At 50.1% G+C, this 17,452-nt stretch overlaps 1 protein-coding gene across 2 annotated transcripts; it reads left to right on the plus strand.

Annotated features, from left to right (window-relative positions):
* The first annotated feature begins 84 nt into the window (after positions 1–84).
* Positions 85–7,843, plus strand: HMGB1 (high mobility group box 1). Of its 2 annotated transcripts, none has more exons than XM_048932018.1 (5): positions 85–259; positions 2,606–2,768; positions 3,000–3,145; positions 4,064–4,238; positions 6,264–7,843. In XM_048932018.1, the coding sequence occupies exons 2-5, from the start codon at positions 2,619–2,621 to the stop codon at positions 6,438–6,440; spliced, it is 648 nt and encodes a 215-aa protein (XP_048787975.1). In that variant the 5' UTR covers positions 85–259; positions 2,606–2,618; the 3' UTR covers positions 6,441–7,843. The 2 variants fall into 2 exon arrangements, with proteins under 2 accessions (XP_048787975.1, XP_048787982.1); XM_048932025.1 differs by lacking the exon at positions 85–259 and adding an exon at positions 1,726–2,074.
* Positions 7,844–17,452: the final 9,609 nt, after the last annotated feature.

The raw sequence follows: 17,452 nt of genomic DNA on the forward strand, positions 1-17,452 counted from the left end.
TGGTCAGGACAATGGAAGGGCCCGGGCCAATCGGCGCGGCGGCTGGCTTGGCGGCAGCCAATGGGGACGGGGCTGTGTTGAGAGTAATGTTACCAGCGCCGAGAGTGTGAGGAGGCTGCGTATCGATCCCGCTCTCACAGCCATTGCGGTGCATTGGGCTACACAGGGACCCAGGCAGCGCTGGGGCCGGGGCGAGCGGCCGGGCGGGCGTCTCTGGGGCTGGGGGCCGAGCGAAGGCTGCGTGCCGACTCTGACGCGGGTGAGTAGGCGCCGGGGGCCGCCGGGCCGGCCGGGCGCTCTCGCAGCCGGGCACGCAGCCGGCGCTGCCCGCCTCGCCTCGCCGCCGCCGCCGCCTGGCCGAGGGGCCGCGGGGCAGCGGCGGCCGGGAGCCGGCACACAAAGGCGAGGGGCTGCGCCCGGGGGTCCCTTCCTGACGGACGACCCTCGGCCGGGGCGGGGGCCGGAGCGCGGGCGGCGGGGACGCGGGGAGCGGGGCGGGCGAGCGGGGAGAACGGGCAGGAGGGGGGCGCGGGGCCGGAACGCCGCCGAGGTGAGGGCGGGCGGGCGGGGGGCGCGGGCTGCGCCGTGCCGAGCCGCGCCGTGCCGAGCCGCGCCGCGCCGTGCCCGCCGTAAGCGGCTTAGGGCGCCGCGCCGGAGCAATCGCCGCGGCGGGCGGGCAGGCGCCGTGCGGGCCGGGCCGCGCCGTGCGGTGCGGTGCGGTGCCGCGCCGCGCCGTCGGACGGGGCCGGGCCGTGGGGCCGGGAGCCGTTCGCCCCGGAGCCGCCTGGCTGTAACATGGCTGACGGCAGCCGCGAGCGAGAAAACAAGGCGAGCGGCGGCGGAGCAGCGAGGAACTCGGGCGGGTGGGGGCGCAGTTCGGGGGAACTTTTTTTTGCGGCCGCCGCCGCTCGCCCCGCCGCGAGGGCCGCGGCCCGGGGGGCTTTAAACTCGGCCGGCTGGCGGCGGGGGTCCTCCGTGGGGCTCTGCCCGCTCCGCCGGGGCTCGGGCGGGCGCTGGAAGCGAGCCGGCCTCTCCCCCCCCCTCCCCCCAATCCCCCGCACCCACCCGCCTCCCGCCCCCCCCTCCCGCCCGCCTTCCCCCGGCTGCAATGGCTGAGCGTGTGCGCCAGGGTACGGGCGCGCTCACACAAAGGGAAGGAAGGGAGGAAGGAGCCATGTTCTGTGCGCGCGGCAGCGGAGCGGCCATTCCGCGCCTGCCTCTCCTCCTCTTCCCTCCCGCCCGGCCCGGCCACCCCTCGGCGGGGGTCCCGCGGCCTCGGCGCCGTGCGGAGGGCCCGGGCGGACGACGCGCGTGTCGGGGCCGCGGGGGGCCGCGCGGCTCTCCGCCGCACAAAATGGAAGCGGCCGCGCGGCGCTGACCTCCTCGGCCCGCGCCTTCGCGGCCGCTCCGCACCGCCGCGGCGCGGCGCCTAGCCGAGGGCGGCTGGTCGCTCCGTTCCCGGAGGCCGCCCCCGGCGTTTCGCCCCGAGCCGCGACAAACTTTCCCGGCGCCGCAGTCCGAGCGCGGCTCGTTTTTTTTTTGCGCGCCCGCCCCCGGCCGCGCTCTCGGGGCGCCCCTCAGCCCCCGCCGGGACGCGGCCAAAATGGCGGGAAGGCGCCTTTTAAACGCGGCGCTCGGCCGCGCTGCCCGGCGGCAGGAAGCGCCCCGGGCCCGGAGCCGCCGCCGGGCCGCGGCCTTCTTGTTTACTGAGAGAAACTTCAGACCGGACGTGTTCGGTCACGGAGCGGCAATCTGCTTCTGTCTATCCGCCAAACCGATAGGAAGTGCCGCCGCTGCGGCGATGCGGGCGGCCCGCGGTGGGGTGGGCTTTGTTTTGTGTTGTTTTGTTTTGTTTTTTCCTTTCCTCTCCGCCGATTCCTGCCTGTGAGCTTTCCACAGGCCGCGCTGGAGAAGAGCTCCCAGAGCCCGAGGTTTCTCGTGCCCTCAGGCCCTGCTGCAGAGCAGGGCATGAAGAAGCGTCCCACTGCTCACTCACTCACTCACATCCCTGCCTTGGTGACAGCAGTGCTTCATGCCCGTATTTGTGGATGCGTGCACGGAGCAGCTTCTTGTGGTGCGTTTGCAGGACAGCAATAATGTACAGGACGTAACAATAACGGGTCTCTTGTAAACGAGCCCCCAGTGTGTGCGTCTTGTAAATAAGCCCCAAAGGTCCGCAGGGCAGAGCGATGGGAAGGCTGTGTGGAGAAAGAATGTAGTAACCCAAAGGAGAGGATGCTCTCATACTTTTCCCCTTAAGAATAAGGCGTTCTGCTGAGGCCAGTGGTTGGTACGCTATCAATAGGAGTGTGGTTCCCATTGCCCTGGTGCTAACAAATACTGCAGGCTGCTTGCAAGGGGCGTTTTTGCTTGTCAGAGACCGGAACTGCACGTTGTGTGATTGGTTGTATCTGCCAAGTTACCTCAGGCAGCGCTGGTCAAAACCCTCAGTAGATACTCCTGAAGAGAAACTTCTTCCCGCTGTATGATTTCAGAGCACTGCTGTAACAAGTCTTGTTCAGCACAGTTGTTCATCATGGCTTACTTCCTGCCTTGGCTTGTAGAAAGGAAAAGTTTTAAAGGTGTCTTTCTTGCCTTGCTGCAGAAAATCCTCAAAAATGGGCAAAGGTGATCCTAAGAAGCCAAGAGGTAAAATGTCTTCATACGCCTTCTTTGTGCAAACCTGCCGGGAGGAGCACAAGAAGAAACATCCAGATGCTTCAGTGAACTTCTCAGAGTTCTCAAAAAAATGCTCAGAACGATGGAAGGTAGGAGAAATGCCTTAAAAACAAAGCATTAAGCAGCTGCCCTGCGTGAAATGTTATTCAAATTTGTCAATTATTTGTGTAAAAAGTTCTGGTTTTAGATATATAGGAAATACACTTGTGAGGCAAATAACTCTCCATTGTTCCTGCCTTACCTTTAGCTCCCCCAGCTGAAATTTTGGAGCAGACCTGGGTGTGCTCTCAAATCTTAGTGTTGTTTTAATTGCCTTACAGACTATGTCTTCTAAGGAGAAAGGGAAGTTTGAAGATATGGCAAAGGCTGACAAGCTTCGTTATGAAAAAGAAATGAAAAACTATGTACCACCTAAGGGGGAAACAAAAAAGAAGTTCAAGGATCCAAATGCACCGAAGAGGCCTCCGTAAGTGGTTTTCTGGTTAGGCTGTATTGTTCAGGACTATCACACTATAAAATGATCATTTCATCCAAGTTTGGGAGCTTCAGAAGTACAGGCTGACTTGTTTTTCCTGGCCAGTGATGTTAAGATAGGCTGAAAATTTAATCATGAATATTAGGCTTTTGTTTTCAGGTTGGTCCACTTCAAGTTGGAATAATGTCAGCCTCTAAAAGCAGATGCAAAAATGTACAATGCGCAGTTCTGACTGATGTTTCCAAGTTCTTTAAAAAGGGATCATTCTGATGGCAGACAGTGGTCAAATACTTGTAGCCATTCTCACCACCTGTTGGCTCAAGCAGGAATTTTAGTTGGCAGTCCACTTAAACGTAGAGCCTTGTGCACAAAACAAGCTAGAGGGATGATCATGCACAAAACAGCTTGGAGAATTAAAATTGTAGCCAGAACTGCTGAGTTCAGATTCACCTGGTGCTTTGTAGGAATACATCTTTGTGTGTGTGTGTGTCAGTTCCTAATGAATTAATGCTGGAAGGTGTGGAGAAGTCTTTATTGGGGCTGTCATCCTGAAATCCTAATTCTCACGACAAATCACTGCTGCTTTCTTGCTCTCCTCTTACCATTCAGTCATTCTGTTAAGGACTTACTCTGCATATGGTATATAAAATTGGCTCCTGTGGGGGTCCTGCCAAAAACGAGACCAGATGTGCAGCATTGCTTGGAGACAAGTATGTGTTAAGTTTTCAAGGTAGTTTGTTTAGTTCTGATATCTTCCACTGTAATCAATCTTTGCTTCGCTTTTAGGTGATGTTCCAAAGTAAATAAGGTCAAAAAACTTTTTGTTACAATAGGTTAAAGTCTAAAATTAAAATACTTTTTTTTTTTCTTTTTTTCCCTCCCCTCCCCCCCCCCCCCGTGTGTCTGTAGTTCGGCTTTTTTCTTGTTTTGCTCTGAGTTTCGTCCAAAAATCAAAGGAGAACATCCTGGTCTGTCCATTGGGGACGTGGCAAAGAAACTGGGAGAGATGTGGAACAACACCGCAGCAGATGATAAACAGCCTTATGAAAAGAAGGCTGCTAAGCTGAAGGAGAAGTATGAGAAGGTAATGCTGGCGTTTATGGAGGTGGTTTGGGGAGAACAAACCACACAGACACTTGTCCATTCTCATGTACCCTAATATTTGATGTTGCACATCATCGTGAGCTAAGGACAAACATCACACTTTTAGAACAGTGTCACTCGGAGGGCATACAGGACACCATTATCACAGAATTGGAGTCCTGTGTGTTGAATGTTTTTCGTTCATCTGTGACTCAGGGCCATTGATGATGGTTTAATAGATACCATCGTGTCTGTATTGTTATTACAACAATAGGTCACAGCAGCATCTGAGTTAAGATGGTAGTGTTAAGTAACATCAGTAAAGAGTAAAATGTTTCTCTTGTTTTAGAGGGGTTATGTATCCCTGCCTATTGAAATGATTGAAGTACATAGGTGCTATTTTTAGTTTATTGTTGGGGTGATGTCAGAACACTTGTGAGATGCTAGCAGTAGATGTGCTTTTTCCTCTATCTACTTTGCATCCCCTCTTTTCTAGTAATATAACAGTTACAGCACATAGGAAGCAGTGTATCGTACAATTTATTGAATCATTCCAGCTAAACCTCGTCATCATAACAGGAGCAGCACGTTGCACGTGCAGAGCAGTGCTGTGTGTGTTCTTTGTGAGGCAGATTCCCATCCTAGGGTGAGGAAACCAAGTGGGGAGGGGGTGTGCTGCCAGCATCTGTGCTGATGCTTTGTAGAGGGCCGGCGCTCAGCGATAGCTGCTGTATGTGGTGTAGAGTCACAGAGTCACCGAGGTGTCAGTCTGCATGTGTGCCATGGCCTCAGGCTGGGCACATCTCCTGCTGGCCAACAAAACTGTTTCAGGATTGTAGCACGGTTGTGAACAAGGTGTGCTCTGTGAGAGCTCATCAGCCACGTGCTGGAGAGGGGTGGAGGTGCAGAAGGCTTCCTGTGTTGTCCTTCTGGTGCAGCTTCAGGCTCTCAGCACGCTCAGTGTTCTTTACATCCAGAGCTGACAGTGCCTGAGGAACTTCATACATGGCACAGTCATCACTCTTTAGTCCGAGACGCCTTCATTTCTGTGGTATTGTGCTATCCGTATCTTCATTTCTTACATTTACAAATGGGTTTTTGAGGAGCAGGAAGCTCAGTACCTCACTGGTTGCCTTTTGCTTCGTGGATATCATCTCTTCTACAGACTTCATGCTAAGTTTTAAGTGCGAGAGGGGTGGTGTAACGTTGGTGGGACGGGGAATGGAAGATTTGGACTGCCTGCACAAAGCCGCTCATGTTTCCCTCTAGCTGATGCATTTGAGAGTCCTGTAGATCAGTTCTGTTGTGTTTCTTCTGATTTTGGCTTAAAGCTGGGGAGTCTGACTGCTTTTCTGTCTTGGTCTTCCATGTACAGTTTTGACTTCCTATTACAGGAACTGAATTTTGTGCTTTATAAACTGCTGGAATAAATTTATTGCATGCAGAAGGTGGCACTGTCTACCCTTTAATCAAAGTTCCTATACCTTTTATTTTGTAAACTTCAGTCAAGCAGAATTCTGTGTGATTGCTCTCTGCTGAGGCATAACATTGCAGATATTATGCCGTGTCATCTTAGCGTGTTTTGGGTGGCTAATTATAATTTTGTGCCTCAGGTAAGTACTTCTGTGTGCTTTTCTTTAGCTGACACAGAAGATAGGGCTGGGAAGGGACCTTAAGAGGTCTCCCTACTTCATTTCCTTACGGGGAAACGGGTTCGGCTGTGCCTCTCCCCTCTGAGGCAGCAGCTCTTCTGACCCCTTATTAAAAGCCTGTCAGTGGAGATTCCTCAGCAGCCAGAAGCACTGAGTGGCAGCATGTGAATATTGTTTCTGTGGTAGAGGTTTCCGTTCCCTCCTTTTTGTGCTGTTGGGCCTCAGTTCACCTTGTTGTAACTGAAGCCACAGCTCTTGGTCCTGCCCAGTGCAGACGCCCGGGTAGCTCCAGTTTCATGAATGTCATTTGGAAGTTGCTCAGAGCTCTGGAGTGGTTAAACTTTAAGAGATTCTTCCTGCTTTTCTCCTCCAAGGATATTGCTGCGTACCGGGCCAAAGGGAAGGTTGATGCAGGCAAAAAAGTAGTTGCCAAGGCTGAGAAGAGCAAGAAGAAGAAGGAAGAGGAGGAAGATGAGGACGAAGATGAAGAGGATGAAGAGGATGAAGAAGAGGAAGAAGAGGAGGAGGAAGATGATGATGATGATGAATAAGTCTCTTTTAGAGCAATTTCTTTCTTGTCTATAAAGCATTTAACCCCCCTGTACACAACTCACTCCTTTTAAAGAAAAAAAAAAATGAAATGTAAGGCTGTGTAAGATTTGTTTTTAAACTGTACAGTGTCTCTTTTTTTGTATAGTTAACACACTACCGAATGTGTCTTTAGATAGCCCTGTCCTTAGTGGTATTTCAATGGCCACTAACCTTGCCTGGTACAGTGTGGGGGTTGTAAATTGGCATGGGAGTTTTAAAGCAGGTTCTTGTTGGTGCACAGCACAAATTAGTTCTGTTTGGGGATGTAGTTCATTTCTCATCTTCAGTTGTCTCTGATGCATCATAAAAATAATTGTCGTTCTGTTAATTGAATACCACTCTGTAATTGCAAAAAGGAAAAAGAAAGTTGCAGCTGTTTTGTTGACATTCTGAATGCTTCTAAGTAAATACAATTTTTTTTATTAGTATTGTTGTCCTTTTAATAGGTGCCCTGGAAAATCATTTTTCTTTTCTCTCTTTTTTTTGTTTTTTTTTTGAGGGGAGCTCATCTTTTGCTTTATTGAATGCCCGTTTGGGATCACGTGAATATTACAGTTTTCATCTTTCATATATCCAGCTGATAAACACAGCTTTGATCTGCATACCCTGCATATTCATGATAGGGTAAGAAAAGAAATCTATAGGCGTGCGATGAAAGAATATTCTTCCGTAACTGGAAACAAAAGAACCCGATCTCGTCAAAGCGATACTCGTTCAGAAGTTTGTGAAGTGTAATATTCTGTTGCATGAATTTACCAGTCTTGGAGAGTTGAGAAGTATAGAGTTCAGTTGAACAGAAGCGAAATACTCCTGGGGGGAGGGAGGGAGCGGATGTTGCGTTTTGTCCTGGAAGGACCCATAGGAAGAGCGTGTCTGTCCGGCCGGGGTGGAGACATTTACAGGTGTGACCCCGTTGCCATGTAACGGAGGTCGGATGTGTAAATCTCTGAGCACTCGTGGGAGGTGAACGTACCTGCAGTGTGTAAAGTGAAAGGCATGAAATGACCATATTATTTTTTGGTGACGGGTCTGGCGATGGCCGCGGGCTTTATACCATGAAACTCTCCTGGTAGCAAACGGCCCACGAGAAATGAGTTTTTCTTTCTAAGATTTCTATAAATGGTACCATTATTATTTGTTAAATCTATGTAAATTCATATTTGTATTCTTGAAATTCTAGTTTTAGCCCTTTAAACAAAGTTGTATATTGTCTCAAATTGAAAATGAGATAAGATGTATTTTTCCTGTTAGGTTTTATACCGCACTCTCGATGTCTGCCCATTTTTAAGTTAAATATAGCTGTATGGAAAAGTACATTTTATTAAATTTTGCATTAAAAAGTGAAATGTTTATGGTATACCAACACCGTCTAATTTGGTCAAATGCAGTTCTCTTCCAAAACCAAAGCCTAAGGGTTGATGGGGTTTTTTTCTTGCATATTTAGTACAACTTCAAGTGCTGGCAACTGTAACTATTCTCACATATACCTGCTTACCAGTTTGGGGGACAATTTGGCAATTCTGTGGTTACAAAACTATGGTTCTCTTTAAGTGCCAGTGTTTAAAAGGAGCAAAAAAAAGAAAAAGAAAAAAAAAAAAAAAGCAAAAAAAAGCATTCTTGTAATTTTACACGCTTTTGTGATGGAGTATTGTTTTGTTATACGATTTTGACTTTCAGATTCTTATTTCAATTTGCATTTATGTATAACTTCAGGAGAAATATTGAACATCTGAATCCTGGATGATACTAATAAACTAATAATTGCAGAGGTTTTAATACTTAGTTAAGTGGCTCACTTAATATCCTGAGGGATTTTATTTCTTTGCGTTGGTATTTTCAGATACGTTTATGTCCCCGCTTTCTGTTTCAAACAGAAGGAAGATGCTCTTCAGAAGACTGTGATGCAGAACACCCAGGACAGATGAGTTTGGTTTTCTTTTTAATTGGGTATTGCCCATCTAAATGAGCTGATGACGTAAAGTTTCAGTGCTGAAGGGCTTTGTGTTTCTCTCATCGAAGGTGGAAAGTAGATGGAACAGGTTGCCCAAGGAGGCTGTGGATGCCCCATCCCTGCAGGCATTCAAGGCCAGGCTGGATGTGGCTCTGGGCAGCCTGGTCTGCTGGTTGGTGACCCTGCACACAGCAGGGGGTTGGAACTCGGTGATCTTTGTGCTCCTTTACAACCCAGGCCATTCTGTCATTCTGTGATTCTTGTTCTCGGAACAAGAAGGGGGTCCCTTCGTCTTGTGCCTCAGTTTGCACAGATAGCTACGTAGAGGAGCCTTAAAAGATGAGTGGCAGTGCTTACAGCCGGGCGTAGAGCTTGCCTTCATCTCAGGGCTTAGCAGCCAAGACAGGCTGTGCTCGAGGCTGAAGGCCAGGTGTTCCCAATGCTGCTTTCTGAGGAGAACCGCCACCAACCTGCAGGGGCTGAGGGTGGCAGAGGGCTGTGTGACGTTCTGGAGGGAGGCCAAGGTTTTGTCATGAGTGCTTGGTAGGTGCCTGTAAGTCCTTGGAGCTTGCGCATGGGAGATTGGGCATGGGTTGTGTCGCCTGGAAAGCTCTATTGAAATACTGAAGCCATTACACCTGGGGGGAAATCCCGTCATTAGGTGGAGGAACTCTGTTAAAATACAAGTTGCTGAGAGCAATCACTGGAGGGCACCTCACTGTGCTCTGCATACCCATGAGCTCCAACACGGCAGCATCCTGGTAGTAGAAGCTGAGCCTGACGGTTGGCAATAGTAGCTCAAGCTCGACTACTACAAGATTACTTGACCTGAGGTCGCTTCATGCTGGCAGTTTCACCCAAATCTGCCTCTGGGTCATCTCCAACTGTTGGTGCCTGCAGAGGGATAACGAGTGCCGTTTGCAGCCATTTAGGCAGCGGTGCTCTAGGAGGGGGCTGGACAACGCTGGCATCATTGTCACAACAAAAAGCATTTTTTAAAAGCTTTAACCTTCAAAGAAACGTGCATTGTAAAGGGCAAAAAGATCCTGGTGCAAACAAGAAATGGGATTGGTTTAGTAAGAACTGGAATATTGGTGAGGGGTAGTTCTGAGCTGGAGCCACGAGAGGAGATGCGATCGTAGGCACCGGCTTTATAGGAGCTACAGTTTCAGACTGGATGCAGGGAAAGCGCTCATCCCTTCTGCAGTGCTGTCAGTGGTCCCACCAGGTCTGGGGAAAACCTGAGCTGGTGTAACAAAATGCCTCTGGGAGATGGACCACTGGAAAACTGAACTAAGGGGCACCGAGTGGCTGCAGGGATTTCTGCGGCGTCGCTGCGGTGATGCTGGCACTGCTGGCTGAACTGCTGGCCACATCTGTGCTGCTGGGTGAGGAACAGCTGCCTGGGCTGCGAGCAGGGACTGAGGAGAGTCGCTGTCAGGCTGCAGCAGCAGTGTGGGCTTCTTCGTATGGCTGGCGAGCGAAGCTGAGCAGAACTTCCTTCATCTTCACTGCCCTAAGGGTTAAACCTGCGAGTTCACTCCTGCCTGCCTTCCCAGCAAGGCTCAGAGGAAGATTAAGGGCATAAAGCCGCTGCGCTGCGTTGGACTGTAATACGTCATTCAATACCAAATCTGTAACGGAGACATGGCAAAATACAAAGGTGGTATTTAATACAAGAGGTGATTAATTTTCACCGTTTCCAGGGTCTGCCCACAGCAGCCGACCAGCTAAAGGCATTCAGGTCACAAATGCACTCATCATTTATTAATGGTGGTAGCAATCCAAGTACATCCAAACGCCATTCCTTGGCTATAGCCTTTAGTTTGCCATCATGCTGTACTTTAGTAAAGGCCACGCAGTGCATCGTTTGGCCTCTGCTTTAAAAGAAGAGTGTGTGGCATTTTGCTTTGGTAGGCTGGGTTGGGCATGGTCTTGGCCTCTGAAAGATGGGAAGGGGTGTTTTACAAACGAGTGCAGTACAATGCCACAGTGTGGGCATTCCTTAATAAACTCCGTGCCCTACAACTGAAGAAACACTCTGAGGCAGTATTATTCACACAGAGTTACTCTAATGATTTCCCTTTAGATGAACAGCACTGCTTATTTCACTACAGCATAGCTAAATTTGAGTAAAGCCCGTGCAAAGCCTATCTCCAGGAGGTTTGTACAGTTTTGTAACACTGTCTCCTGTGCTGTGTATGTCGTGCCCCCCTGGATTTCCTTTGCCAGCAACTCAAACAGAAAATCAAAGATGGATTTTGGTCCCAGTGGATTTGCTATTATGAATGAAGGTCAGATTGTTCTTACGGCTGCTTTGTGCTGCTGAAAAATACAGCGCAGGTTGTTTTGAGAGCACCTAATTCTGAAATCCATCTTGCTGAAGTGATTGCTGGTAGAGGTGACCTGCAAGAGAGACAAGTCTTCCCTTGTGCAGCTTTACAATGGAATGAAAGCCGTCAGCTGCACGTGAGCTTGGTCTGCCTGTTGGCCACCCCAGAAGATGGAGCTTTGCCTTTGGAGGTGCATCCAACTGTGCAGTGAGACGGCAGAGCAAGGAGATGGCAAGAAAAGGAAACGGGCACTTTTAGTTACACCTTGAAAATCTCTGCTTGCAGCTTTAAAATATACTTGACTTAAACGAGCAACTTTTGGCACAGAGGAAATTCATCCTAATGATTCCAGCAGCCTTTCATCTGTAAGGTGGCAAAAGCTCAAAGAACACGTTTCTGACCTCCCAAAAGTTCTTCAAGAAAAACAGGAAAGACCAAACTCTACAGCTTGAATGTCTGGAAAGGACCCAGCTCCCTGTATGCCTTACAGCAGCGAGAGGTCACGGCTCCAACGCTGCTTGGAAGACGCCTTCCAGAAAGTCACGCTTACGAAGTGGACACCGAGGACTGGCGCTGCGATGCTTGCTGTGTTTGCCATGGAGAGTGAAAATAACACCTAAGAAATGAGCAGGAACACATTACACCGCCCCGGTGCTCTTGAAATCGAAGCGTAAGAAGGAAACGGGACCGATGCCAGCCTGTGCTCCTGGAGAACGGGGCTGGGAGAGGTGAGGGCATCACTCTGCTGAGCCAGGGAGGAGGGCAGCAGAACTCTGCTTCTTTCATGTTGCCTGCAAACTGCTGGCTGCCACAATGGAGCGAGCTCCTGCTTGTGCCCATTCAGGGTGTTTTCCCCCTGGTCATAGCATCAGGCAGCAAGAACCAAAAATGCAAGGGGTGCAGCACGGTGCTGGGTGTCAGATAAGAATCACTGGCTCAGTAAAAAGCAAAAATCGCAGCTCTTTTTTCAGAAAGAAAATGAAATCTAAGATGTATGTGGTGATGATTTTAGAAGAGATAACTTGTATAAATGTGGGTTAGCAAATGATTGAACAACGGTGACTCATGTTTTATGATCAGACCTGACTGTAGCAGTGTTTATGTGCGTTTCAGTTTGTTGACATGTTTGTAGCAATACCTTCTCATGAGGATGATCCCACATGCAGCCATTATGTTTGAAAAACCAATACGGTAAATGCAGGTGAGGATTCATCAAAGTCTGAGCTCTTTAGAATGGAAGCTTTAAGTTTAAGACTTGGTGGAAGGGTTTGGTTTTGCTCTATAAACTGCTGATGGCAAAGGGCTGGTGGCTGTCTGCCCCCAGGGTGGGCCAGCGGGGCTGCAGTGTGTGCACTGTGCGGCCCTCTGGTGAGTTGGACACCACCTCCAGTTCTGTGCCATCCATGAGTTCTGGAGGATGCCCTCTGTCCCATCGTCTGGATCGTTAAAGATGTGAAACAGACTGGACCCAATAATGACCCTGGGACACTCTGCTTGCTGCTGGCCTCCAGACAGACTGCACCTCTCACCAAGACCCTCTGGGCCTGGCCATTCAACTCATTTTTGATCCACCTCTCTTTCTGCTCATCCAGCCCATACTTCAACAGCTTCTCTCTGAGGATCTTACTGGAGATGGTGTCAAAGACCATACTGAAATCCAGGGGGACAGTATTCACGTTTCCTCCCCATCCAGGAGGCTGATGATTTCATTATAGAAGCTTATCAGGTTGATCAGGCACAGCTTCTTCTTGGTGAATCCACTCTGGCTATTCCTGATGTTTTTCTTCTCTTTCATGTGCCTGGAAATGGTTTTCAGGGTGAGCTGCTCCATCACCACCCCGGGGACTAAAGTGAGACTGACCAGCCAGCCATTCTCCAAGTGCTCCTTCTTGCCCTTTTTGAAGACAGGAGACACTTACTTTTCTCCAGCCTTCAGGCACATCTCCCAGTTACCACGATTGACCAAAGATTATAGAGAATGGCCTCACAATCACATATGGGTGCATTTGGTCAGGGCCCATGGACTGGAAGATGTCCATGGAGAAGGTGATCCTTGAATGCTAACCAGCCTTCTTGGGCCTCTCTTCCCTGCAGGGCCTTACCCCACAAGACTACCCAGCAGATCTTTGGAGAGGCCCAAGTCTGCTCTACAAAGGTTCAGGGTTGTGAGCTGGCATTTATCGCTCCTCCTTGCTCTTGGGATCCCAACCTCCTCCATTTTGTGGTCACAACAGCCAAGATTGCCTCCATCCTCCACATCCCCAGTGAGCCCCTTGTTGCTGGTGGCCACAGGGTCCTCTCCTTTTGGTTCCTTTGTCGCTTGGAGGAGGAAGCTTTAAGAACACTCCAAGAACCTCCTGGTTTGCTTATGTCCCATGTGGACTGGTGGCACTGGTCGGACACCCTCACCCTTGTCCCCTTATCTCCTGCTCCTACTTGTGTGCTGCTGTTTTTCCATCTGAATCATTTATCATGGCCTCGGAGCACAGCAGAGCTGTGATTTGCGCTGAAGCCGCCAGCCTGCAGGAAACAGCAGGGCTCTAAGAAAAGGGAGGCTCCGGTTACAACTTCCCTCTTACTTACTGCTCCTGGCAGCACAGAAGCAGAACTGCCGTGAATGAGATGGAGCCTCAACCACGTGCATCCCTGAGACACAAACACAGGCTGTGAATCCCACAGTACCGCTCCATCCCTGCTTATGAATCCTCCCCGAGATGCCTTGGCTTTAAGGAGCACACGCAGTTTTCCTCCTAAAGCCAGCCAGCTGCACTGGTTTTGTCTCCTGCTCCTATTGCACCCACAACCTCTCTGGGCAGCCTGTGCCAGCACCTCACTGCCCTCTGAGTAAAGAATTGCACCCCAACATCTAAGCTATATTTCCCCTCTTTTAGTTTAAAGCCATTCCCCCTTGTCCTATCACCATCAGACCATGTAAAAGCCACTCCTCCTGCTGCTTGTAAGCTCCCCTCAAGTCCTGGAAGGCCGCTTGTTGGTGTACAGGCATTTGGAGGACTTTGGTCAAGCAAAACGTGGGGCAACGCTGTGTAAGCAGGGATGCATAACATTATTCCTGTTGCCTCAGATGTGTTCTTTTATAAAGAAAAGTTATTCTGTGAGTGTGGATAGGCCTGTTTTTGGGGTGCCGGTCCCACACGTGGTGTGCAGCTGATGCCCCTACATGACATGGAGAGCCCCAAGGCCCAGCGTGGCCACCCCCAAGCCGTGGGGCTGTGGGGTTGAGGCTGTGGGGTTGAGGCTCTGCTGGCCCAGCACAACCCATCTGTCTGCTCGTCTTTCACTTTCTCTTTTTGCAGTGGTGGGTGGGGCTGCGGTTACCTTGGTCGATTACTTACAGTTTGAATGGGAATCACAAACAAAGGACGTGTTTAATAAGAAGAATGTTTTCAGCGCTGTTTCTAAAGCCATGAGAACTCTGCATTGTTGGTGGGTGATGTCTTTTTTAATGCACTTCCCCCCATGTTTTGTTTTTCAGGAGGCAGAGAGGCACACACAAACACAGCTCACATCCTGGGACGCAGCACACGCACAGTGTGCTCACAGCTCAGCAGCGAGTGGTGCTATTGGGGTTCAGGTAACGAAATGGGGGAGAAACCCTCCCTCCTTCCCCATTGCTCTCACTGCAGCAGCTGCTGGAGGTGCCCAGAGCAGGGGCTCTGCAGGCTGGGGTTGCTCTGTGCACACTGCAGAACGTGAGAGCAAAGTGATGCGGGCAAGGAAGGGGCACGGGGGGCACACGAGCTGCTGCACAGATCTGTGCTCACAGCATGATGAAAATCACATGGTTTCCTATTTCATTGCTCTAACTGAGCTTCCAGATTTACCATATTGCTTCTCTGGGAGCTGGTGAAAAAGGCAGCGGTGTTCACGTGTGCCAAACTGCAAAGAGGTGATTGTGCTGTGAAGTGAATGTGAGCTGTTCTCAGCACCTGGACCTTGGACCCTGCTTCCTCACCATCTCCGTTGTCCCCATTATCTCTATCATCCCACCATCCCTATCATTCTTATCACCCCCATGATGCCACGACACTCATTGTTCCCATCATCCCCATCATCCCTATTATATCCACCACTCCTAGCATTCTTATCATGGCTATGATCCCATGATACTCCTCATTCCCATCATCCCGTCACCTCCATTCTCCCCATCATTACCATCATCCCCATCATCTCCATTGTCCCCATTGCCCCCATCATCCCTTGTCCCCACTGTCCCCATCATCCTCATCATTTTCCATCATTCCCCGTCATCCCCACTGTCTCCATTTTCCTCAAGTCCCCATGCATGGCATCCATTCTGAGATGCTAAAAACACCTCTTTCTGAAATACTGAAAAATAAATGAGGTGGATTCTTTTGTTTCACTTTTTTTCCTTCACTTTTTTGTTTCTTCCCTGATTTTCCATCTCAGAACATTGTTAGCAGAGATGTAATGGATCTTTAGGAGGGCTCCCAGAGTCTGTAGGGCTTTGCTTGGTTTTGGACTGGGTTGTTACTGCTCGAGGAAGTCACCTGAAGGTTAATGCAATTGCCATAATACAACAGATGTAAGAAAATAGATCATATCTTGATTTAAAGTCTGGGCTTCCAAACGGTGCAGCTCCCATTGGAAAACACCCAGGTTTTTTGAGCCGTTTCCAAGACGCTTTTTAAGGAAAGCACAGAAATGAATTAACGGCCAGAGCGGTGGGGTCCCCCTGCAGCCTGTCTGCAGAGCCCACTGTACAGCACACAGCACAGGCGGGGTGCCAGGTGGGAGCAGGAAGGTGAGAGCGGCTCTTTGTGACCTCCTCACTGCTCCTGGTGCCCACGCGGGATGCTGAGTGTTTCCTGGGATGTGGCGACTGACTTGCGATGGTTCCTGGGATTCTGGGTGTTTGATCCGAGGAAATCACCAGCGAGCCAGGAAATGTCAAGATTACATCACAGGCAGAAATGTTTTAAAGCCCTGAAAGAGAGCTTGTTAAAGCCCATTTCTCCGCAGCACAATCCCAGCTGCTTTCATTTTTGCGTTGCACTTCAGCTTTACTGCAACGGGCGAGCGGAGCCTCTCCAAACACCGCTCTGCTTTCTTCTCCCCCAACACATGGAGCTTTCACCAACCCCAGCTCCTGGCTCCCCCCTGGGATGGGGCCGTGGGCCATGGCCATGGCCAGCAGCACGCACACGGCGGGATGGAGGGACACAGCTCCCGTGCCACCAGGGATCTGGGGGTCCTCAGCGGTGCCTGCCCCGGCCCCTGGGACCTGGAGGAGGTGCCAAAACTCACAGCGAAATCTCACCTCGTTGTCTCCTCTTTAAATCCCTAATTTTGCAATGCTGTTAAGGGGCATCCAGCGGAGTATGTGACCCACACGTGTTTTAATTTCTTTTATGGGCTCTGGTTTGCTCTGTGCTCGATGTGTTTTTATAAAATGAAGATTTATTGGAACCTGGATTTTATGGCTTTAAGGTTCAATTGAGAACAGATTGCGAGTTTTTCTTTTTGGAAGAGGTTGGGGATGTTTGGAAGAGCCCCAAATAACCACGGTCCACCCATGGCACTCATGAAAGCCCAGGCCAAGGCTGACACCTTTTCACTTAACTTAAGCTATAATGTCAAAGCAAAAATTTACCATCATCTCCTGTTATGCCTTCCATATGCGATGCTCTACTGCTTATAGAGGTGTGGTGTAGAGCTTGGCTGCCCTCGTGCCAGTGTTTAAAGGGAGGCTGCGAGTATATAAAGGCAGGCTATAAGAAAGAAAGGGACAGACTCTTCGGCTGGGTCTGTCGTGATAGGACAAGGGGAAATGGTTTCAAACAAAAAGAGGGGGGATTTAGATTGGGAATATGAAAAAGATTTTACAGTCAGGGTGGTGAGGCAGTGGCACAGGTTGCCCAGAGAGGTGGTAGCTGCCCCATCCCTGGAGATACTCGAGGTCAGGTTGGTCAGGGCTCTGAGCACCTGATGGAGCCGTAGGTGTTCAGTGCAAGGAGTTGGACTAGGTGACATTTCATGGTCCCTCCCAACTCAAATGGTTCTATGATTCTATGAAATGATGATCTGTACCATAACAGAGCCTGGACTCAGTGCCGTGCCCAAGGAAGGATGAGTCAGCAAGAAATCCAAGTACACATTACACAAGTACACAATGGTGCTGCAAATTCCCTTTCAGATGTGCACTTGCATTCCTGGCTTTTCCAGTAAAGGCACAGAGATGCCACTGCTTTCTAAAGCAGCCATGCACCCAGTATATTTTAATACACACTTACAATCATAGAATCATAGAATTGTTTGAGTTGGAATGGAACTTTAAAGGCCATCTAGTCCGAATCCCCTGCAATGAACAGGGATACCTACAGCTGCATCAGGTGCTCAGAGTTCCGTCCAACCTGATCGGTGTCTGCAGGGGTGCGGCATCCACCAGCTCTCCGGGCAACCTGTGCCAGCGCCTCACTAAACGGAAGCTTAGAACTGCAGGAGTATCCATGGAGTGCACACCATGTGTTTGTATAGCATTAAGCACAACCCAAAGCATGGGCAATAAACATAGCCCTGTTAAGAGCAACATTCATTCAGAGCAAACTCCAGCTCCCGGCACACTCTGTTCACTCCGCGGCAGCCGGAGCCAAGGCGCAGCCCCGTGCTGGCGGTGTCAGCGCCACGCATTGCGTCCCCGGGCACGGCA

The sequence above is a fragment of the Lagopus muta genome, chromosome 1 (assembly GCF_023343835.1).
Source record: "Lagopus muta isolate bLagMut1 chromosome 1, bLagMut1 primary, whole genome shotgun sequence".
NCBI lineage: Eukaryota > Metazoa > Chordata > Aves > Galliformes > Phasianidae > Lagopus > Lagopus muta.